We start from the raw sequence: 26,192 nt of genomic DNA on the forward strand, positions 1-26,192 counted from the left end.
ATTGTGACTTTCTCCATAATTTCTCTTTTTCTTTCCTGTCCTCCAGTGATTCCATTGTGACTTTGCCAGAGTTATTCTTTCACTTGAATCAAATTTAACAATTTATAGTCTATTAAGTATGAGCTTTGCATATGGAGCTTTGTTTCACTTGGTTTTGCTATGATACATTTCTCACAGTTTCGTTGTATGTGTTACCTTAGCAAGTCCTGTGATCAAGAGTGAATACTCTGGGATCTAGTTTTTCCAGATTTAAAGCCCAGGACCAACACTAATATTTCTAGGCCTTAAATACTTGAACTTCCTTAAGCCTCATTTAAAAAAAAAATCCTCTGTAAAAGGAAAAAAATAAGATTTCATTGAGAAACTGCAATTATTAAATGTAAAAACACTTGCAAAGAGCTTACACTGGTTCCCTCTTTGATGTTTCTGTGTTGTTCTTAAGCTTTCACAAGAGTTTAAGCAAGTTGGGATATAAACTTGTTTTTCCTCAAAGGCTATCATAACCATCAGCCAATGTTGAAAGAGACTGGCCCATACCACAAGATGGAAAGTAGGCAATCCATCATTGGACAGGCAAGAATTGCACCAGTCTTTTACAAGACACATACGTTGATCATCTTTCAAACTAGCCCCATGTTTATGGTTTCCTGGGTTGCCACAATTACTGCAAAATACATTAAAAACTAAGTTAATTTAACAGATTTGATTTTATGATGTAAATATGAAATATGCTAAATATAAAAAAACAGTGTGGTAATCAGTGTTTCTTCAGGAAACCCATATTTTTCTTTTGGTTAGCTTTCATGGTTTTGCAGAAGTGAGACAGAAACTGGTGTTTACATCCACATGTTTATAAATTTCATATTTCTGAAAAGCTAAAAACTGTAATATTAAAGAAAAACAATTGTATTCTGGGAAAAAACAAACAAACAAACAAAAAAACAAGATGAAAAATCAGATACCTTAAGTTCTAGCATTGGCTTGAGTCCTATGTAGTGTTGTGACTTTAGCTCATACTTAATTATACCAGTTCCCTCTATTTATAAGATGCTGCTATTACACAAAATGATTTCTGTAATTAATTTCCTCTTTAGAATTACACATATGTATTCAATAAACTTTTAATGTAATATTCACTTAATGAAATTGGTCTATTGTGTTTCATTTTATTAGTCTACTGTGTTTTGTTTCATTTATCAATTGCTGAACGCAAAAGCAAGCATATTTTGATCTGAGGTATTTTATGTTCATAAAATTGGGAACAAGCATAAATATGATTCAGTGAGACAAGCAGCAAATAATCTCCTATTCATTTTCAAATTGCAAGCCAAAGTTACCTCACAAAATTAAATGCTAAAATTTTCCTGAGAAATGATTAAATTCTTACTTAATTTTTTTATACTTACGCTTCTAATATTAATCTTTTCCCCTTATATTTTATGGAGGGAATTGGTTTTGGACATCTTGCAAAGAAGAGACATGTCAATATCATTATAATCTATATATTTTTATTTTTCTCATGTAAAATGCAAAATTGCAATGTTATTTATTGAATATCAGTGGGATAATTCACAAGGCACAAGAAGAAATGAAAGAACTTCAAAACTATACTTTCCAAAGCTATTGAAAATACTTTCAGGCCGGGTGCCATGGCTCATACCTGTAATTCCAGCACTTTGGGAGGCCAAGGCACACAGATCAACTGAGGTCAGGAGTTAGAGACCAGCCTGGCTTACATGGAGAAACCCTGTCTCTACTAAAAATATAAAATTAGCCCGGTGTGGTGGGGGGCACCTGTAATCCCAGCTACTCGGGAGGCTAAGGCTGAATAATTGCTTGAACCTGGGAGGTGGAGGCTGTGGTGAGTCGAGATCAGGCCATTGCACTCCAGCCTGGGCAACAGGAGCAAAACTTAGACTCAAAAAATAAAAATAAATAAAAATTTAAAAAAGAAAATACTTTCAGTGAGCAACATAAGAAAATTTGACTTAGGAGCAGCACTAAAAATGCATTATCACACTAATGAAGAACAAGAATAATGCATCAAATAGTATGTTATGATAAAGTGATTTTATGAATATACGAAATATTATGAACTTACTAGGTTCTCCTACTGGTAATGTTATTATTGAAGTACCAGAGAAAATTAAAAATACTTGATTTAAAATACTACTTAGATTATCTAAAACCTGGCAGAACACTTTCTAAACCACTTCAAGTAGAAACTACAACATAGGTTTTCTACTGGGCTGAACACTTGTCAGACACATAGAGACAAGCCATTCCTATATACAAATAGACATAAAAGTGAGTGGAAAGAAAAAAAAAAAGAAAGAAAACATGCACTCCAGATGAAATTTATAGGGAAGTATGAGAGGAAAATAAAAAATATTATTATTGGGATATATGGAGAGGAAGATTACTTCTAACAATCCCCTTCATAAAGAAAACAGGAATATATTTCTCAATTTTGCTTAAGTGTAAATTGCTATAGTTTATTAAGAATTGTCCGAGTATGTTTTTAAAAATGCATATAATAGTAAACTATGTATTTGAACTTGTAATTTCAAATAAAATTATTTCTCCTTAAAAGAATTCGTCTATGTGTTGTCTCCTTTATGCAACAAGAACTCTCCTTAAAAATCCTGGCCTGCATTTTACCATTTTCTTAAAATTTAAAAATCAGAGCTAGGCCAGGCGCGGTGGCTCATGCCTGTAATGCCAGCACTTTGGGAGGCCAAGGCGGGCAGATCACTAGGTCAGCAGATCTAGACCATCTTGGCCAACACGGTGAAATTCCGTCTCTACTAAAAAATACAAAAAAATTAGCCGGGCGCCTGTAGTCCCAGCTGCTTGTGAGGCTGAGGCAGGAGAACGGCGTGAACCCGGGAGGCGGAGCTTGCAGTGAGCGGAGATAGTGCCACTGCACTCCAGCCTTGGCGACAGAGCGAGACTCCGTCTCTAAAAACAAACAAACAAACAAAAAAATCAGAGCTAATCAGTCCTTCAAAGCTCATGAGGTGAAGGCAACCCTAGAAGAAGCCTTACCCATCATAGAGGTTACAAGACTCTATGCAGATCCTTCCTCTACTGAAGCGGCGACACGACAGACATTGGTCTGGCCCAGGTCCCCAACAGCCATCACTGGAACACAGATGGTTGCACACCATTCCTTCAGCAGCTGTGAAACACCAGAATCAAAGGGAAATTAAACAGAGGATTGTGTCAAAACTTAAAATCTTCCCAGGTAATGCTATTTCTAAAGGAGTTCGCTTAAAGGAGATCTATGGCAAATGACTTTGGTGGCCTATCCCATCATCATATCCTATCCCACCTGCAACTTCTTCTATATTGCAGAGTCCTAGTAGATGTGTTTGTACGGCAATCTTGCGTTTTTCATAAGGTTAAGCAAAAGTGAATTGCCTATATAAAAACTACCGGGAGGACAGGCGATATAAATTATCCGTCCCAGCTAAAGAATAAACCACACTTCTCTCAAGCCAATGCTTTGCTCCACTAATACATAAAATATTTTGCCTTCTCAGTTTGAGGGATTTATGAAGAAATAGAAAAAAATAATATTGTCCTGAAACAAGTAAACAAAAAAAAGGATTAAAAGAGGAAGAGAAAGAAAAAGAATAATTTATAGAGTGTAAGAAGGGGAGAAAGGAATAGAAAGAAAATACAAGTTTTCTTTTTTCTTTTTCTTTTTCTTTTTCTTTTTTCTTTTTTTTTTTTTTTTTTTTTTTTTTTTTTTTGAGACAGAGTCTTGCTTTGTCACCCAGATTGAAGTGCAGTGGCATGATCTTGGCTCACTGCAACCTCCACCTCCTGGGTTTAAGCAATTATCCTGCCTCAGCCTCCTGAGCAGCTGGGATTACAGGCGCACACCACCATGCCCAGATAATTTTTGTATTTTTAGTAGAAACAGGGTTTCACCATGTTGGCCAGGCTGGTCTTAAACTCCTGACCTCAAGTGATCCACTCACCTCAGTCTCCCAAAGTACTGGGATGACAGTCGTGAGCCACTGCGCCAGCCAAACTGTAAGTTTTCTACAAGACCCTGCTATATTCTGGCTAGGTCTACCTTGATATTAGTCAAGTCATCACACGTAAGGAAGAAGTTTTGAAAGAATATTCAGCAAATTACAATGATTATTTATGCAGAAGTATAGAGATTAAAGTAGTAACAACAGTTTTTAGTGTTATCTCTATGTTGTCTCTGTTTTTGTTGTTGTTGATGGCAGAAGGGCCAAATAATTTTTAAATTTCCACTTAAGGCAAACCATCTTTGTTTCCCTTTATACTGAATATATTTTATTCAGGATATTATTATTTATACTGCATAACATTATTTTAGTGAAAGGAGATTTGATATTGATAAGAAGAGCCATAAATACTTCAAATGTTATTCTGTGTTTCTGAAAGTGATTTGAGGTATTTGAAATACAACTATATGTGGTTTTCATGAAATATTAAGAATTCTAAAGATTAAAACATCAAAATCAACTTTATCTTTCCATTAGTTACCAACTTTACTTATTATGAGATGTAAAATTTTATGGCAAGAACATTTGTGAGGTGGGTTGGGATGGCACTGAATATGGTAGTGTAATACAAGCAGGGAGCTACATCTGTGAAATCTGTGAAAGTTAACTTCTCTAACATATGCTTGAGAGAGCAAATCGCCCCCACCTGTGATCCTGACTAGTTCTGAAACAGTGAAACAAATATTCCAATTCAAATTTTCTTTGTCCTATATCCTTGGGTTATAAAAAGGCCCCTATGGTAAACTGTGTAAAAATATTTTAAAGGCAGACTTAGATCTATCAACAAATCTTGCTACTTCTTGAATAATTTCTTCCAGTACAGTTTAAGAGAGGACTGTGTGTGTATGTGTGCCTGTGTGCAGCGGTTTTATTGAGGTACACACGGCATACAATATACTGCTTATATATAAAGTATACCATTTGATAAATGTTGACATCATGAACCATATCTACAATCAAGATAATTAATGCATTCATTATCTCCAAAAGATTCCTCATGACCTTATGTAATTCTTAACTCCTGCACCATCCTCCTTAGACAATCATTGATCTGCTTTCTGTTACTCATTGTACATTAGTTTGCATTTTCTACAATTTTTTAATAAATGAAATTATATAGTACATTTTCTGTTTTTATATGGTTTCTTTCATTTGCATAATTATTTTGAGTTTCATCTATATTACTGCCTGTATCAATGGTTTATTCACTTTTATTACTGTGTATATTCTATCATATGGATATATGAAATTTATAATCCATTCACCTATTGACAGACACTTAGAGTGTTTTCCATTTTGGATGTTAAAAACAGTAGTAGTTGATTACTATGAATATATGTGTAAAAGTCTTTGTATGGACATATACTTTCTTGCCCTTTAGATAAATTCCCAGGAGTGGAATGGCTGGACAACAATGGTAGGTATAGGGTCAACTTTTCAAGAAACTGTCAAATTGTTTTTCAAAGTAGTTGTACCATTTTACATTCCTACCATCAATGAACACAACACAAAATTTAGCTTGAGTTGTGTTCCCCACATCTTCACCAATATTTGATGTGGTCAGTTTGTTCAATTTTAAACTATCTAATTTGAACGTAGTAGCTCTTGATTGTGGTTTTGATTCACATTTTCTTAATGATTAAAGATGTGGAATATCTTTTAATGTGCTTATTTTTATATATCTCATTTGTTCAAGTGTCACCAAATCTTTTGCCCATTTTATATTGTATTGTTTCTTATTAATGAGTATTGAGAGATTTTATATATTTGGCAAGTATTTTCTCCCAATTTTAGCCATGTCTTTCCATTCTTTTAATACTGTCTTTTGAAAAGTAGAAGTTTTTCATTTTGATAATTTATCAACTTTTTTTTTGAATCATACTTTTCACATCCTATCTAAAAAGTTTTAGGTATGTCCAACCCAGGGTCACAAAGGTTTCCTCTGGTACTTTCTTTTAGCAGTTTTATAGGTTTCACAATTATCCACATGATTCATTTAGAGTTAATTTGCACATATGGTACTGTATTAGTCATGGTTCTCCAGAAAACCAGAACCATTAAGAGATTTTTATACACATCACACACACACACACACACACATGCACACACACACACACACACACACACACACAATTGGCTCACACAAGTATGAAAACTGAGAAGTTTCACCATCTTCCACCTGAAAGCTGGAGACCTATGGAAGCCAGTGGTGCAGTCCCCATCTGAGTCTAAAGGCCTGAGATCCAAGAGAACTGATCATATAAATTCTGGTCCAAGTCCAAAGGCCTAAGAACCAGAAGCAACAATGATGTAAGATGTAAGTTCCATTCCAAGAGCAGGGGAAAGATCAATGTTCTAGCTCAAGTAGTCAAGCAGAGAGAGTGAATTCTCCCTTCTTTCAAATTTTTATTTTATTTAAACCCTCAGTGTACTAGATGATGCCCACCCACAGTGGTGACAGCAATCTGTTTCATTTAGCATACCAATTCAAATGCTAACATCATTTAGAAACATCCTCACAGACATGTCCAGAAATGATATTTAATAAAATAGCTGGTCACCCCATGCCGCAGTTAGGTTGACATATAAAATGAACAATCACAGGTACTATGTAAGGATATACTCAGTTTTTGTATATGGATATTCAATATTTCCAGTATCATTTGTTGAAAAGATACCCTTTCTCTATGAAATTTGCATATTTATAAGAAATAAGTTGTTCATACATTTCTGGTTCTCTACTCTCTTTCATCTACTTCTCTCTCATAGTATTTTTCCATAATTTTACTTTTAATTTATTTGTGCTTTTATATTTGAAGTCCAAGTCTTGTAAGCAGCAGTCATTGAGCCTTGTTTTCCTTTATTTCAATCTGATAATCTCTGTCCTTTAATTATGGTGTTTAAACCACTTACATTTAATGTAATAATTGAAATAATCAAGTTGAAATAATTTATCTTAGTTTTCTTTTTTTCTTTTTCTTTTTTTCCTGTTGGTCCATTCTGTTCTCTTCCTCCTTTTCTTCTTTTCTCCTATGATTTGGATAAATTGATTATTAAAATGATTTTATTTCTATTTATGTTTTTCTGCAAATGTGGCTTATGAGCTGTATAACTTTTTATTTGTTATTTTATCTTTTGGGTTTATATTTTAAATTAAATATTTTATTCTGAAATAATTGTATATTAATGTGTAGTTGTAAGTAATGATACAGAGAGATATTGTGTTTTGGACACCCAGTTTTATCTCACAAGATCTTAAAAAGTTCATAGTACAGTAACACAATTAGACATTGGCATTGATATAGGCAAAATACAGATTTCCTCATAGCAAGAATCCTTAATTTTGTACTTGGATCTTCACATTGACTTGTCTCCCGTCTTCCCTTTAAACTTACCCATTAGAGCTCCCTTACTGCAGCCTCTAATCTCTTCTCCATTACTATAATTTGGTAATTTAAAAAATTTATATAAATGGAATCGTACGGTATGTAATTTTTCATAATTGGCACTTTTTCAATTAGAATAAATATGCAGAGATTCATCCAGGTTGTTGTGTTAATTGTTTGTTTCTTTTTATGATCATAGTATTTCATAGCATGGGTTACTACAATTTGTTTAACTATTTACCCATGAAAGGATATTTGGGTTGTTTCCAGTTTGGAGCTACTACAATTAGGGCTACTATAAACATTTGTGTATATGATTTTGTATAAATATAATTTTCATTGTTCTGTAATAAATTCTCAGGAGTTAATTGCTCAGTTATATGGTATTAACATTTTAGTTAGGGTTTTTTCTTTTTTTAAGATAGTAGCAAACTATTTTCTAGAGTGATTGTACCATTTTTACACTCTCACCAACAATGTATGGATTATTACATTTCTCTGCATCTTCTCCCACATTCGATTTTATTACTCTTTTTATTTTAGCCATTCTGATAGGTGTAGTAATATCTCATTGTGTTTTAAATTTAGATTTCCATAAAATGGCTAATAATGTTGAACATTTTTAATATGCTTATTTTTCATTTATACACTCTTCGGAGAAATGTTTCTTCATATCTTTGACCATTGCAATTAGATTTTATTTATTTATTTATTTGCTATTTAGTGCTACTTTTTGTTCTTTATATATTCCATCTATCTATGAAACCATTCCTATAAACTTTATAATACTAATAAGGGAAGATGAGAGGGGGAGAAATGAAAATAAACCAAGTGGGTGGGCACGGTGGCTCATGTCTATAATCCCAGCACTTTGCGAGGCCGAAGCTGGTGGATCACCTGAGGTCAGGAGTTTGAGACCAGCCTGGCCAACATGGTGAAACCCCATCTCTACTAAAAATACCAAATTAGCTGGGCATGGTGGTGCATGCCTCTAATCCCAGCTACTCAGGAGGCTGAGGAGGGAGAATCGCTTGAAACCGGGAGACACAGGTTTCAGCGAGCCAAGATCGCACCATTGCACTCCAGCCTGGGCAACAAGAGTGAAACTCCATCTCAAAAGAAAAAAGAAAAAAGAAAAGAAAAGAAGCCACGCTTGCACCACACTCATCATTAGTAATTAATGTAGCTTTGTTTGACCTGCTTCCTCATAGTTGCTTGCTTTTGTCTCAGAGTCATGTAGACCCTGTTACAAGATTATAGTTCTCCTTAACTGCTCTATAGATAACTATTTGAACATTATGAAACATTAGCTTTTGCCTTAAGATGTTTTTTCATGTCCTGCATGCCAGAGAAATCACTGATGCCAGCTGGTCTGAAGGACCCCACTGATGCCAACTGGTCTGAAGGACCTTATGAGGAGATGGCTTACCAAAGAATGGAGTTTCCACATCCTGATGACTTCACCCTTCTTACTCTCACCAACCAATGGTCATAGTTTTCCAGCCCCTTGCTCTTATAAACCCCAGCCCAGTATGCTCAGAGAGATAAATTTGAGAGTTTCCTCCCATATCCTCACTAGGTTGCCCTGCAATCATTAAACTGTTTCTCTGCTGCAAATCCTGCTGTCTCAGAATATCTGTATGTTACTGTACAGCAGGCATAAGAAGTTGTTGGTCCTGTAACAACTATCTGATTTGAATATCTCCTCTCCCAATCTGTAGCTTATACTTTCATTCTTATCTTAGGACATTTTACAGAGCAAATGTTTTTAATTTTGATGAAGTTGAATTTATCATTTCAACTTTTTGTAGATTGTTCTTTGCATGCCAACTCTAAATTCTTTTCACCTAACTCTAAATCCCTAATGATTTCTCCTATTTTTTTACCTCAAAGTTTTATAGCTTTACATTTTACATTTAATCCCATGATCTGTTTTTAAAGTTAATGTTTTTTATAAGGTGTGAGATGTAGCTTAGGGTTCATTTTTTGCTCTATAGATGTCCATTTGCTCTGGCACTATTTGCTTTAAAGGCTACCTTTCCTCTATTTAATTGCTTTTGCACCTTTGTAAAAAATATATTGGGTACATTTGTGTGAGTTATTTCTGAGTTTGTTTTATTGATCTGTGTATTTATCCCTTTACAATAACACATAGCCTTAATTATGACAGCTATGTAATAAATCTTGAAAATATGTGAACTGAATATTCCCATTTCGTTTGTTTCTTTTCCAAAATAGTTTTAGTTAGGCTAACTTGTTTGCCTTTCCATATAAATGATATAAACATTTTGACTCTATCTCAACAAACCTTTTTGAGATTTTGACAAGCATTGCACTAAAGCTGTATATAAATTTAGGGATAATTGACATCTTTATGATTTTGAGCTATTCAATACAGGAGCACAGTATGCCTTTGCATTTATTTACATCTGCTTTGATTTCTTTCATCAGTATTTTGTAGTTTTCAGCATACAAGTCCTGTACATGTTTTGTTAAATTTACACCAAAGTATTTCATCTTTTAGTAATTATAAATAGTATTATAGTTTTAATTTCTATGGTCTCATGTTAATTACATGTATTCAGATACAATTAAACTTTGTAAGTTTTATGTTTTATCCTATAATCATGCTGAATTTGCTTATTTATTTTAGGAGGTTTTTGTAGATTTTTTGAAATTTTTTATGTACATAATCATGCCATCTGTGAATAGAGAGATTTTTTTTCCTTTTCAATCTATAAGCTTTATTTTTCATTTCTTGCCTTATTTGCTAGGTAGAACTTCCAATACTATGTTAAATAAGTAGTAAGAGAGGACATTCTTTTCTTGTTCCCAATCTAGGGGGAAAGTATTCAGCGTTTCACCATTAAGCACGATGTTAGCTGTAGGATTTTTGTAGATGGTCTTCATGAAGTGGAGAAACTTACTCTGAATTTCCATTATTTTTCCAGAGATTTTTAAATAGAAACAAATGTTAAAATTTTCAAATGCTTTTTCTGTATCAATTGACATTATCATGAATTTTTTCTTCCTTGGACTGTTAATATATTACATTTTTGATTATGAAATATTGTGCCAATCTTATATCCCTGGAATAAACCCATTTGGTTATGTTGTGTAATTCTTTGTACATATTGCTGAATGCTATTTGCTACTACTTTGCTAAGGAGTTTTGCCTCTAGATTCTTTTGTTTTTTTTTTTTTTGTTTTTTTTTTTTGAGACGGAGTCTCGCTCTGTCGCCCAGGTTGGAGTGCAGTGGCCGGATCTCAGCTCACTGCAAGCTCCACTTCCGGGGTTCATGCCATTCTCCTGCCTCAGCCTCCCGAGTAGCTGGGACTACAGGCGCCCGCCTCTAGATTCTTTAGAAATACATTGGCCTTTAGTTTTATTTCTTTTTGGAGGGGGTATTCTTTCTTCATTTATGAATACTAATATTCAAAACCATCATGAAAAATAGAACGATTATAGGTAGGCAGAGTCACAGAGAGTGTAAGTTGCCCAAGGCCACAAGTGTTGGGTTAAAACCCAATACAGGGCTGGGCGCGGTGGCTCACACCTGTAATCCCAGCACTTTGGGAGGCCGAGGTGGGCAGATCACGAGGTCAGGAGATTGAGACCATCTTGGCAACACGGTGAAACACTGTCTCTACTAAAAAAAAAAACAAAGAAACAAACAAAAAAAAACCCAAAAAATTAGCCAGGCATGGTGGTGGGCACCTGTAGTCCCAGCTACTTGGGAGGCTGATGCAGGAGAAAGGCTGAACCCGGGAGGCGGAGCTTGCAGTGAGTTGAGATCACACCACTGCACTCCAGTCTGGGCAACAGAAAGAGACTCTGTCTCAACAACAACAAAAAAAAAAAAACAAAAAAAAAAGAAAAGAAACTCCCCAGCCCCCCGCCCAATACTGCCTAGCATCTATCACTCAGTGGAGATGAAAATGTGAACTCCATACCCTGCCTTCTCTGACATCACATGGAAGGGAGGTTGGCCTGGTGAGAGTAGAAGTCTACACTCTTCTCTCTTTTGCGAGCTTGAATGAAGTTTGTTTTTTTGTTTGGTATTTTTAGTATTGTATGTTTGTTTGTTGTTTTTCTGTGGTGTTTGGCTGGAGTAGAGCAGTTATTATCTAAAAGATTTCTGTCTTGTCTATCTGCTCCTTTCCAGATTCTTTGGGTAGAAAGAACAGGCTTTTCTTGGGGTTTTTTAAATCTGCATCTATTGGGGTTTTTGAGTTGCCAGTTTCTTCATCTCGAAATCTGGGATATATGCAGGGAAAAAAAAAAAAAAACTTAGAGAACTCACCTCTGCATTGTTCTTTGGGTTCCAAGATCCCACACCTGTCTGCCTCTTCTGTCCACCTTTCAGAGTCGTCTTATAATGTCCAGAGTTTTTATTTGTACTTATCGGAGGAAAAGGTAAAAGTATGTTTCCTCCATCTTCCCAGAAGCTAAATCTGAGTAAACATCTTTAATTTATTGCAGACTGTTTTCAAGTTATACTCTGCCACTTCACATCTATTCTAAGGATCTTAAAATAGGATGCTTTTATTTCTTATTCCTTACATTTGAGCTACTGTCATACATCTTACTTTCCCATGTTATTCACTCCACATTACATTGTTACTATTTTCGATTTAGCATGACATTGTATTTGAAGACAACTAAATAATAAGGTGAAAGTCGTATATATTCATCCATGTAGTTACTATTTCTGGTGCTCCTCAGCCTATGTACAGATCCACATTTCCATCTGGTATTATTTCCTCCTGTCCAAAGGGATTCCTTTAATATTTCTTATAGTGCAGTTGTCTCTGTGTGCTGTTTTCCTCTCTGGTATTGTCTGTGAACTCTAGCTGCATTATTCTGCCTGGACTCCTAGCTCTGTCTTCTCAACTTGGAGTTCTTGTGACTCTGCCTGTTATCTTCCTCACTATACTGTGGCTTAAAATCTCTCTCAAGGCAGTTAACCAGAGCAGTCATAAGGCTCACCTCATTTATGTTCTCACTCTCAGGAATCACTTTCCCTTATGTTCTGCTCTCCAGTCTCTTGCAATCTGTTGTTTCATCTATTTTGTCCTTTTTTTTTTATTGTTTCATGAGGGAGGGTAAATTTGATCCCTCCCTTTTGTTATTTCATCTTGGTCAGAAGTGGACATCTTATATTTACTTTCAACAGTGCAGAGTGGGATGACTTGCTGTTTCTTGTTTATAGACAAAAGTTTTCACATAAAATTTCTCCCAAACGCTCCAGAAAAGCTGCTAAGCATCCAATAAACTTCATTGAAAACTACATATTCTTCTATTCTAACTAATTAACTTTATAGTTATCATTTTAAATAACAGATAAAGAGAATTTTTAAAGATAATCTGAAAGAACAAAGACTAAATGGAATGCTTTCCTGTATAGATAGGGTTGACCCTACACTTAAATATATTATAAATTATTTTAGATAACTCATAGTTTGAAGGTTTTGCTTAATTGTGGTTTTCTCCATGTCTTAAAGATTTATTAAAATGAAATATCATATTTCATGACTATATTTTATCTTCTTATCATATCTACACTCTCTTCCCCTGAAAAGTTGAATGATTTGATGTTTTATTTGGGAATGGCTTATCAACAGTTTATCTGTTACATTGATTTTGAACCAATAGCAATAGTGCTTATTTCTTTCTGATTTAGTCATAATACACAGGAAGAGGTCTCTCTCATTCCACAAAAGAAACGTCAGCATAAATGGAATCTATGCTTGTTTGAAACAGAATTTTGCTCTGTTGCCCTAGCTGGAGTGAATGGTGTGATATTGGCTCACTTCAGCCTTGACCTCCTGCGCTCAAGTGATGCTTCCACCTTAGCCTCCCATGTAGCTTGGACTAAAGGTATGCACCATGACACCTGGCTAATTTTGTTTGTTTGTTTGTTTGTTTGTTTTTTGTAGAGATGGAGTTTCACCATGGTGCCCAGCCTGGTCTCGAACTAAAGTGCTGGGATTACAGGCATAAATGATTGCACCCAGCCAGAAACAGAATTTTAACATAGGTCTTATATCACCACGTCCCAAAAAGTAGAATATAAATAACTTCCCACTAATTTATAAAGATGTAAAGAGTAAAAAGATATTTTAACCAAACTGATTAAATATAAATGGATGGTCTAATTCTATATAATAGACAAAGTTAAAAAGTAGCAAAGATCAATTACATTTGAGAATATTAAGTTACAATTCTCATAACCATTTAGTCATTTAAAGGTTATCAAGTATCTCATTTTCTGACATATATAGTTATATACAGTGTTTACATATTCTTTCTAATGGGATAAACATGATCTTCAGAGGAAATCCTGAAGAGGGAAAGTTGTATTATGAGAGCAACTTGTAAAGAGAAGTAGAGAATGGTTAAAATTATACTGTAGAGTGTCATGACTCTCTCACTCTGTATTGATCACTTTTGTTTTCTTTTTTTATATTTTTTGTTCATCAAGTTCTATCTCAGACCTTCAATTACAGATAATTTTATCTATCTATATAAAATATATATACACATTATACCTACAATATATAAATATATATCAATGTAATATATATTATATAATATACATTATATATAATATAAATGTAATATATATTCAGTGCTAACTAAATATAGAATATAGTGGGCGTCTTAAGTTAGTGTCCTCACTTAACTCAGTTTCATTCTTGAGGACATTGACAAGGTCACAAATATGACCTTGGCACTATTTTATAATATTCCATAAACTTTTGGGCCCATTTATTTTACTATATTACATTATTTATTTTCAGGTTTGCTATCTTCTCCCTCTTGTCTCTTCCCCTTCCCTCTGCTAAAGGTGACAGAACTTTACAGTATGTGGAAGGGTAAAGGCTGACTGCTTTGATCTTTCATTATATGCTTTGACACTAATTGGAGAGGAAGCTTTAGCTTCACTCAAAATCTTACCTCTCTTCTGCTATCTAACGCCTCCCTGGGTCTTTATCATATGCCCAATATCAGAGCAGTTTTGGGTCAGGGAAACAATATGTATTGGAAGAAAGCAATAATAAACAGAAAACCATCATAACTATTTTCTTCTCATTCTTTCCAAACCAATAGATGATGGAAATGAAGGTAGGTTGATCATTTTCTCCAGAGTGAAACCAAAGGAAGTATCTCCACATAGCATAGAACAAAAGGCCAAGGAAGCTACTTCTTTGAAAGTCTTAAGAGAAAGAAATTTTCGATCAGCACCAATAATTCAACAGCCCTGTGACTTCCCGCAGTGATAGTCATGAGTGAAGGAGTGGAAGGGCTCTTCAATGACTTACAGTTCAAAAGGCCATTATAAACCTCTCTAAAGAAACTTTAGCAATGTAGTTATTAGGCAACCTTTAACTTCTTCCATGTTTCCTCTGGAAGCTGCAAAATAGATTTTTCTTTATCTCATCTGAATTCCAGGTGTCCGTTAAAAATTTGGAGAGATAATAATGTGCTTAGCATTTTGACCTTTACCGAGAACACTGAACCTGCTTTAACTAAAATAGAGGGAAGCTTAAAATAATGGATTTTGCTCCAGTGTTGTATGTGAAAGAAAATGGATTATTTCAAAAATACTGAAATGTATTTGGACAGGTAATGTTCTTCCTTTTTTTAAAGCTGAAAAGTACCATTTAATAGTCATTATAGTTAAGGTTTTGTGATTAGACATAGACTTAAACTCTTACTCTGTAATGACCCATGTAGCCTTGGGCAATTACTTACATGCTACTTATCTTTAAGGTGATAAGTAATATCACTTTAATATCTAGTAATATCACTTTAATATCTAGTAATATCTTCTTTTAGGATTGTGATGAAGATTAATCATCAAATTAGTAGAATTTTTAATGCAGGGTCTAACACATTAAGTAAATGATCAATACATGTACTCAAGAGAAATGTGAAGGCATAAAAGCATATCCCTGTGTTTACTTTAAAAAATGTTTACTGAGAAACTGCTTTATGCAAGCTCTGCTCAGAGCTGAGGATATAACTGAAACATGAAATAGAATACATATTTTGTTACCTCATGGAGTTTACAGCTAATAAGAAAAACAGGCTGCATATAAATTTATGTATGTATAGAAATGTATATGTGTGTGTATGTATGTGTATATACATGTGTATGTATGTGTGTGTGTGTATGTATGTGTGTGTGTGTGTGTGTGTGTGTGTATAGATATATAGATATAACAGAGTGCTGAGAGAACATAGAATATAGCAGTTGTCTTAACTTAGTGGGCAAATGGCATTAGGCCAGCCCACAAAAGAAGGGATATTAAAGCTGAAATACGAAGGGTAAGTAGGAATTCTTAAGGCAAAGGGGTGGGGGAAACGGGCACTCCAGCCAAGAGAGTCTAAGGAAGGAATCAGATTAGTGCTCTCAGAAAACCGACATGGGCAGCATATGGAAAGTGGTACCCTGCTAAACTGGTAAGACGGAGATGGGACAGATTGTGCAAGACCTAGTGGCCATTTTCAGGATTTTGTGTTTTGTCCAAAGAGCTGTTGGAAACTGTTGAAAGATTCTAAGCAGGAGAGTAAAGGACCTCCTATTTCAAAAAATGTCAGTTTCTTTGATAGGATTGACTTGAAGGCATATTTGAATAGTTGGTGACAAGGAGATAATAGTGATAATAGAGATGGGCATATGATCCAAATAGGGTCAACCCATACTGGAGAGGGAAGGTAGAGCTTTTTAATCTGTGTTCATAAACTCATAAACTCTGTGAATGCTCTTAGCATATGCCTTCCAGGACCAGTAATTTTTCATGAAGAATGAGAATTTGCCTAAGAGGAAAGCAGAGTGAAGCAAATAGAGGATTGAGCCCTAGTGATGTTGTTTGAACCCCTGGATCCAATTGTGTCTGAAAAGATATTCCTTGGACTTCTTATTTCTGAGAGTTAATATGGTCTCTCTATGCCTAAAGTAATTTGAGTTGGGCTCATGTCACTAAAAGAATACTGAAATAATTTCCTTTCATGCTGTAACAAGTTACTACAGACTTCATTGCTTAAAATCACCTACATTTAAGCTCTCATAGTTCTGGAGTTCAGATGTCCAAAATGACTCTTAAGGGGCTAGAATCAAGGAGTCAGCAAGACTGATTGCTTCTGAAGTCTCCAGGAGAGAATTTGTTCCTTACCTCTTTTAGCTGTTAAAGACCCCTTTGGCGTGAGCTTGAAGTGACATTGCTGCAACCTTTGCTTCCGTGGTTATATCACCTTTTCCTTTACAGTAGTCAAACCTCCCTCTACCTTCCTCTTATAAAGACACATGTGATTATATTTGTAACCCACTTAAATAACTTCAAGATAATCATTCTATTTTAAGATCCATAACATCTGCTAAGTCCTTTTTACCACATAAGATAATGTTCATAGGTTCTGAAGATTTGAATGCAGTCATCCTCATGGGGCCATCATTCAGTCTTTTGTAAGCACTAAACTGCCCGGCAATAAGCTCTGTGTGCAGGCAAGGTTAGACATGTGGAAAGTGGAATGACATTATATGACATTGTAAAAAATTATAATGGGTTAATAAAGAAGTTGGGGAAGCAGCAATGGAGAAGTGCAGAGACATACCCATTCCCCATGTTGAACAGGTTAAATAGATGCTACACAAATTGTTGTTAACTCTTATATACCCTAGTTACTGTATATCTCTGACGTGAATGGGACCACAGCAGGAAATTCTGATAGGAGGAGGTGAGAGGCAGTAGTGACAGAAGAAATAAAATTTTAGAAATTCTTAAGGTTTGATTAGAAAACTGAGCACAATATAAAATACCTCTCAGAAGAGATGTAAGTGTAAAAAAGTAAAATGAATCCAAAAAGTATTTTGTTGAAAGTCTAAAGTAAATAAAATTTGATAGTACAATACTTATTATACTATAATTACCCAATTACTGTATAAACTATAATTAAGTGTTCCCCTTATTTATTGAATATGTTATCATTAGTAAATGCAAAACAAATCCCACTATTCATAGAATGCTTTTTAAAGTTAGCTCTTTATCTTTGTCTCCCAAACCTATTATTAAATATCTGGTTTTAAGCTATTCAATTATGAATTTTCCTATAAGGGAACACAGCTTCAGAAGAAAAAATGAATTGTTAGGATCACGTGTTCTTGAATATATTTTTGACTATAGAACGATGGGGGAATAATATGGGGTGTGACAGAGTAGAGTTTCCCAAGGATTTTCCACAGGCACCTGTCTCAGAATGATCTGCTTTGTATTAAAAATGCAGAATCCCAGGTTTCCCATCACATTGTCTGTGTTAGTTTCATAGAAATACTGTAACAAACTGCCATGAACTAGACTTCTTAAAACAACAGAAATTTATTCTCTCACAGTTCTAGACGTCAGAAGTCCAAAATCCAAGTGTTCACAGGCTAGTTTCTTCTTGGGGCCTCCAATGGAGAATGTTCTATGGCCCTCCCGTAGCTTCTGGCAGTTGCCAGCAATCCTTGGTGTTCTGGGCTCGCTGCTATATCACTCCAATAGTCGCTTCTGCTGTCACACAGCTGTCTTTCCTCTGAGTAGGTGTATATCTTCACATGGTGTTCTCATTTGTGTGTATCCATCTGTGTGTCTCTTCTCTTCTTCTTATAGGTACACTAGTCATTTGATGAAGGACCTACCCTGCTCCAGTATAAGCTCATCTTAACTTTCCTTTTAACCACATGTGCGAATACCCTATTTCCAAATATAGTCACATTCATAGATACCAGGGGTCAAGACTTGAGCATCTTTTGGAGGGGACACAATACAACTCACAATAGTGTCTAAATAAGAATCTCTGGAGAACTGAAGCCTAGCTTTTGCATTTTTAATGATTATAAGTTTTACTTTAAAATTTTGCAACCATTGATGAAGAGGCAAGTCAAGTTAAAATATCACCCACCGTTTGTAATAAAAACTGGAGTCTGCAGTAATCCTGGCTTTTATTGTTGAGAGATCATTCTCTCAGAATTTCTAGATTACAAAATAGAAGGGATATCATTTCTGTACCTAATTGGCAAGAGCAACTGCTTATTATCCTTTTGATAAGAACATAGAGAACATTTTGTAGCATTGTTAGTAATTAGTGTGCTGTTTCAAATACAATAACAAAATCTTACTTGAATGCCTTTTATTTTTTTTTTACAAAGAACAGTGTATTGATGTATTAGTCTAGTAATTTTGAAAGGAAAAATCTTAGAAGTATAATTAAGATTTTCTATTTTCTGATTACTCAGAAGAATAGTGACTTCACTATATTCAAAGTTACACACTTTATGTTTCATACCAAGCTATGGTTTAATGAAATGTGTCACAGAGTTCATTAATTTCCCAGGCTACCAGGCCCAAAGAATGGTTCCTCTGACTTGGTAGGCTGCATTTTGTTTGTAAACGCACATTTACTCAAGATAGCATGGGATGGGTTAGGAGTGCACAAATTAAAGGTGAAAGTATGGGAGCAGGAGAAAGTAAGAAAATCTGCCTTACCTTAGTAATATTTTCTTAAAATAAGGTAAATCTTAATTTGTAATCAAAATTCATTTTCTGTAATATACAACATATTAGAAATGACGACAATATAAAGTCTGTTTATTTTATAGAAATCCAACATTTCTTATGATGTTATAGTAAGTAAAATGCTTGCTTCTGTATTTTGCTGTTTTTATCCCAGTTACGAGAGAAAAACAAATAAAACAATATATTAAGCAAACACTGTTTTATTCTTCACTGTGTGAGGTGCCTTCTATTCCCTACTTATTAACGCTTCGACCTGTTTCAATTCTGGACATGCAGTGACTCATTATAAAATTGGATGATGTTGTCATCCAGAGAGTTTAGTTATTAGAAATTAACTATAGCTCTAAAATTACCTTTTTCTAGATTCATGTAAAATGGGGTGGATTTTTCTACTGTCAAATTTCAGAAACATAAAAACCACAAATAAATATAAAAATGTGTATCCTTTTTAGCTTATTGGTGCCAAAAATATATATTCCCCATCACCAAATATTTTTGCCCTGAGCCATTAATTTAAACTTGATATTTTTTTGAATTTTAGAAAGTCTCTTGCTTATCATAAAGCCAATTGTAAAATGTTTTAATTTAGAAGAGAAAAAGAAAAATAAATACATTTCAAGGGATTCTCAAACATATACTTTTTATCTGCTTATGATTTTGAGATCATTTCTAAATTCTTCAATGTCTAGCCTCCTGTTAATAACATAATAACTAATCTTATTCCTTCCATATCTCCCAATGGTTGATCTCGCAAATTTTTAATTAATCACTTTAATAAAGTAAATTTTTCTTCTGCGTAAAAAGAAAGCTCTTGATATTTATCTATCCTTTTTTATGTTCAAGAAGGCACTTTTTGTAAAGTAAAATTAAATATTGTATCTTCACATTATATAATATATGTATATGTGAATGTCTAATATATAAACTATTTTTAATAGAAACATAAAATTTTTAGTAGTAGTAATAATAGCTAACACATGTATAGCTCTCTCTTGCTCTTTCTTTCTTTGTTTCTTTCTTTCTCTCTCTTTCTTTCTCCTTCCTTCCTTCCTTTTCTTCCTTTTCTTCCTTCCCTCCCTCTCCCCCTTCCTCCCTTCTTTCCTTCCTCCCTCCCTCCCTTCCTTCCTTCCTTCCTTCCTTCCTTCCTTCCTTCCTTCCTTCCTTCCTTCCTCTCTCTTTCTTTTCTCTCTTTCTTTCTTTCCTCACCTTGCTGCCCAGGCTGAAGTACAATGGTGTGATCTTGGCTCACCACAACCTCCATCTCCTGGATTCAAGTGATTCTCCTGCCTCAGCCTCCCGAGTAGGTGGGATTACAGGTGTGCATCACAACACCTGGCTAATTTTTGTATTTTTAGTAGAGACGGGGTTTCACCATATTGGCCAGGCTGGTCTCGAACTCCTGACCTCAGGTGATCTGCCCACCTCTGCCTCCCAAAGTGCTGGGATTACAGGCATGAGCCACCACGCCCAGCCAACATTTTCTTTATTTTGAGAGGAATCACGGTTAAATTAAGGGCCTAGACTTCGAAGTCAGACAGGCATTGGGTTGAAGTCCTTAATATGATTTTAGTAGCGCCAAAACTGGAAATATTATTTAACTGTCTTAATAAATGTATACTCATCTGCAAATGCAGATGATTATACTTTACAGGGTGGTTGTAATAACTAAATTAAACAATATACCTAGGTTGAGAGATAGAGTCTGGCACCTTTTAGCTGATTTGTTAGCTGATTAGCTAAAGTCAATAAGGAGAGATGGGTTGTTTAATAAATTATTTTGGATCCACATCGCAATCAGGAATTTTTTAAAAACGCTATGCCAAAACGTCAAGATGTGTTAAAAATTTCAATATTTTTTTAAAGTACTAGATGAAAAGAATTATCTGAAAATACAAGATCAAACAATTAAAAAGGAAAAGAACAATCTAACCACTTAACTATATAAAAATATGGTTTGATAAACATTGGATTATCAAAAGACAAATTATTCAAATTACCAGTAAGAGAGGAACTTATTTCCAACACATTTAAGGAACAAAATTTAATAAATTTAATTTGTAAATAGTTTTTTCAAATTTAGGAGAAAAAGAACAACCCCCAAATTAAAAATGAACAAAGTTCACATATAAAGCAATTTACAAGATAAAAAAAGATGAATTAATCATGTAAATATAAAATACTTCTTTTCTTCCTTTAGATCACTGAAATTTAAAACCATAGATAATATCTAGTGATTTAAAGAGTAGTGGAAAATATTACTATCACACAGTGTTTGCAACAAGGTTAATTGATTTAGTATTTTCAGAAGATGACAGAGAAATTAGTGAGAAAATTTTTATGTAGCCTCATTTACAGAGAAATTCTACATCTAAGGTTTTAGCCACAGGAGATAATTGTACACTACAAAATGTTTCATAAACTAGATACACATCATGGCAGCAGTGATAATATAAAAATGGAAAATAATTTAAAATACAATTAATATGGTACTGGTCCAGAATACTTCTATAAATAGCTTTAAAAAGGAATGAGGAAGGCCAGGCATGGTGGCTTACACCTGTAATCCCAGCACTTTGGGAGGCCGAGGTGGGTGGACCAGCTGAGGTCAGGAGTTCGAGACCAGCCTAACCAACATGAAGAAACTAAAATACAAAATTAGCCAGGTGTGGTGTTGCATGCCTGTAATCTCAGTTACTCAGGAGGCTGAGGCAGGAGAATCGCTTGAACCCGGGAGGCAAAGGTTGTGGTGGGCCAAGATCGTGCCATTGCACTCCAGCCTGGGCAACAAGAGTGAGACTCCATCTCAAAAAAAAAAAAAAAAAAAAAAAAAAAAAAAAAAAAAAAAGAATAAGGAAGAGCTCTATCTATTGAATGTGAGATGCTTATACTAATGCTTATACTATATTAAGTATAAGACATAGATGACTGAATGGTATTTAAATAGAAATGGTATGATCCCATTTATATATGAAAATATATATTTCACTATCCTTATCTATATATATGAAAAATATATTCACCAAGAATTATATATAATATAGTTTTAAAAATATTTTTATATATTTTTGATTGGTTTTATTTTGAATAATGAAAAAGGTACTATTATAATTGGAAAAATAAAAATATTTTTATTTTGAAAATCAATAATGAATTTAATTTCATGTTGAGTTTAACAGTATCTGTACAAATATTTTAAAGACTTGAGACTTGAGATATATAAGTTCAAATATAACTCGGATTCTGAAGGGCTGGTGTAATATTTATCTCTACATTGTTTATATTTCAGTATTAAAAATTTATGCTTAAATATTTTAAGAAACTTCAAATGCTTTTATAAATCTACTCTAAAACTTCTTCCACCTAACACTGCAATTTGGTTACTATCATAACCACATAAATGACAGAGGTCCAAAATATTCTAGCTTTTCATGTCCCAGAGTTTCCCTCAATCTCAATCTCTTCAAATCAGCTTTGAAATTTTTGACTTAAAAGAGTAAGATTGCTCTAGCCACTGTTAGCCTTTATAGATGAGTTAACCTTTTTTTATATTGTCATTACTGTTTTAAATCATGCTGAACTCCAAAAAACACCATTACAAATGAAGGACTGCCTTTTCATTAAGTTCATAAGCCAACTCTTAGATTTAGGTCAGAGTATTTCACGGTAACTGTGTGTAAATGTAAGTGGGCAAGTAAGGGTGTGTATGCATGGATATGTTTACTAGGTGTGTGTATATACATGTGTGTTGTATATGGAACAGCATACAGACATCCACTCTGTATATGCATATATGTTTAGGTGTTGTAGTGAACATATGTGTATGCTCATGTACATCTTGTGTGTGTATGATATACCAAGATGGAATATCCAAAAAGGAAACATTTACAGTGCATTTAAAATGAAGCAAGCATTTAGACATTCCCATTTACAAATAGTACTGGGGATCGTAAACATCAGCAGCATCTCTGAGGTCAAGTTTACAGGGTAATTATATTTCTGAAAATGGAGGCATATGGAATTTTTATGGATCCAGTGTGCTGTGAGTCTGAAGTCCAAATTTTGATAAATGAATTCCATGCAAAATATATTTATTCTAATATGTTAAAAATGAAAAATGATATGCTTGATACTATAGCACCACAAAACTATGTTTCTCCTAACTGCTTCATTTTTTTCCCCAAACTGCAAAGTCAATTCTTGTGCACAGAACAAAAAAAAATATGTCTATGGTCTGAAAAGTAGTTAACCTCAATCCAAGAAGCATAACACTGAAAGTTTAAACACATTTTATATTTTAGTTATTATCATTATTATTATTATTCACTCCCTTTTGGTCATTTGAAATGTTTAGAAGTTTTAAAGAAGTGTAAAATAACATTATATAATTTACTGAAATATCCCTTTTTCTCATCTTGTTTCCCTACATTTATTTTTTGCATTTTCTTCTTCCCATTTGCTTTTCAAGTATAGAAAGATATATGAAATATGAATTTTTGTAGGATTTGTAAACTGATTAAGTGCATCAAAGAGGAAGAATGTTTTTTTCTGATTCTTTTATATATTTCTTTACATTATTTTGAATTCATAGTTAAATTTTTGAAAGATAGAGGTACTAATTTTTTTAAGGATGTCGAAGGAAACAAGAGTATAACCCTGATTTAGGGAAACATTTATCAATTGGTATTGAAGAAGAATCTATCTTATTGCCATGAATCATCTACTTTGGGGCATATACACACACATATTGTGATGTGGGATAAGCTTAAGCATTAGGGAAAAAGCAAAGCAAATTTTCTTTTAGAAATCAGTAATGTGTAAAACCAAGGAAATAACATAGGCCAAATGAAATAATGAATATCATTCAATATAACATGCATATTTTGATACACAATTAGATTTTATATTTCGTGATTCTATGTGGAACAGAAGAATGAGTAAGAACTTAAGTTCACTCTTAGCAGGAATCTCATATTGGGATAGATCTCCTTCATTTAGAAATATTTTTAAGGATCGAAAAGAGCTAAAATATAAGAGAATTAATCATAAATTATATTTTATGAAGATTAGTAGACTGAGCTGTCTTAAATTATTTCTGGAACAAGATGGGATCTTAATAAATCAATTAATTCACTGAAAACTCAATAAACAAATTATGTTGGCCTCTTAAGAGTTTATAACTTTTAAAAAAGTCTTCTATTTATTCACACACACACACACACACACACAAACTCAATCATTACTCATGTATACCCTTATGATTGTTTTAATGGAGAGATCAAAGAAGTAAGAAAATACTCTGAGAGCAGAATTTTCTAGGGTTCTGCCTTTTAGAACGGATTGATTTTGTGCCCACAACAAGAATATTCATTTGCAAACAGATCATTTGAGTTCGGAGTCTTTTTATTCAGTATTTACCATAATAAGTCTGATGATTGTACTCATAATAGTGGCACTCATAGGATGTAGGAAAGAGTAGTATTCAGTAGAAAAACAGGGAAGAATTAAGTATAAATCATTGGAATATCAGTGCATTAGATAGGAATGGCATAGTCATGTGCCTACAAAAGCATTATTTGCTTCAGAGTAAATGAGAAATTATTAAATGAATCAATAAGTAGCAAAACAGATGAAAAAATGATAAATACATGTCTACATAAATGCATTAATAAAGTAAACTTTTTCTGAACAACAAAACATCTTGAACAATGTACTTCTTGAATAGTAGTTTTTACACATGTTAGAGAAATACAACTTCATTTTTCTCACCACCTCTAAATGGCAAAACTCTGTTATTCTGTTATGAAACTCACTGAAACCAAACAACAAACAGAGAATTCAATAGGGTGGATCTCCACACATTGACTGGATCCTTGAAATTACCTGGGATGCCAATGATTTAAATACCCAGGTTCCATTTAGACATACTGAATTCAAATCTCCACAGGAGCGTTCTTAAGATTAGGTAAGACATCTTGCAAATAAATATGCCATATGTTGTAGAAAGTCACTTACTCTGATTATTTTATATCATATTGGCAATTGTAATAACTACCTTCCTTTTTAAGGGTTGGGATAACAAAGCAACAATTCTGACCTGATGTTATTTTTAATTTTTTGGTCCAAAAAAGAATGGGAAAAAAATTAAGTTTCTATGTTTTAAATGTCTGAGTAATGTACTTACTACAGTTTTCAGCTTTTCTATTGTCCCGGATTACTATTCTTTGGTTGATTGTGCTGAAGAGTGTTGTCCAGTTAATGGTATGATAATAACACAAGTTGCTGTTGTCAGTAATATAGATGTTTCCTGCGCTGATTTCCTTCAGGGACTGGAACTGTAGAGAGGTGATGCCCTGTTGCTTGAGGATAAGCAAGGAGAGGCCACTAAGGAGGGGGAAGGGAGAAAATGGAACCATGAGACACATTCTGGAGTAAAATAAGGCTGTCATATTTTATTTTTAAAAGAATGTTAATGGAGTGTAAATAGAGACTGAATCAGTAACTCTGTGTTTTGAATGATATTTGTTTTTACATGCTATATACAGTTTTTAAAGTAATAATTTGACCTCCCAAAGTAAAATTTCCATTGCTTACAGTTATGCATATTGGCAGTGTATCTCTATTTCTGTGTATATATTTACCACTGAAATATCTGCTCACTATCTTCCCACCCCAAGCCTTAACTTTACATTGTTCAATGATGAAATCCTGTATTAACACTAAAGAAGTGTTTATAAAACAATCGTTCATCTACTCAAAGTAAGACATTAATTCCTTTTTATGTAATAGATTTAGACATATAGACATACTTTCAGAGTATGTCTAAATAATTTCAGAAAATGATTATAGGTATTTAGCTTTACTTTAATACCTCAGACACCAGAACTGTAATAATTGAGGCATGTGTAAGTAAGGTTAGGAGACGGTAAAAAGTAAAGAATAAAACTAAACTAAAATTAGAAAAAGAAAACAAACTCAGATGCCTTGGGTATCTGGGGAAAAGGTCTCTAAAAGTTAAATAACAACTACCCTGTTTAGAATTGCTCACATCATGCACTCCATGCTTGGAAAATACTAATATTACTTTGAGTGACAGACGATTGAAAAATCAAGGAAACTACTTTTATTTTAATATAATCCACATTATTGTAATTATTTACTTTTTTACTTATTTTATTTTTTTACTTATTTACTTTTC

At 33.8% G+C, this 26,192-nt stretch overlaps 1 protein-coding gene across 1 annotated transcript in view; it reads right to left on the reverse strand.

Moving 5' to 3' along the window:
• The window catches only part of ERBB4 (erb-b2 receptor tyrosine kinase 4), a 1,186,765-nt gene that overhangs the window by 296,713 nt on the left and 863,860 nt on the right, over positions 1 to 26,192 (reverse strand). The window contains exons 12-13 of the mRNA XM_015110887.3: positions 25,179 to 25,378; positions 3,049 to 3,181 (exon numbers count right to left, since the gene is read on the reverse strand). Of these exons, the coding sequence (XP_014966373.3) occupies positions 3,049 to 3,181; positions 25,179 to 25,378 (333 nt within the window). The remainder of the gene's footprint in view (positions 1 to 3,048; positions 3,182 to 25,178; positions 25,379 to 26,192) is intronic.

This window comes from Macaca mulatta, chromosome 12 (assembly GCF_049350105.2).
Source record: "Macaca mulatta isolate MMU2019108-1 chromosome 12, T2T-MMU8v2.0, whole genome shotgun sequence".
NCBI classification, from domain to species: Eukaryota; Metazoa; Chordata; class Mammalia; order Primates; family Cercopithecidae; genus Macaca; species Macaca mulatta.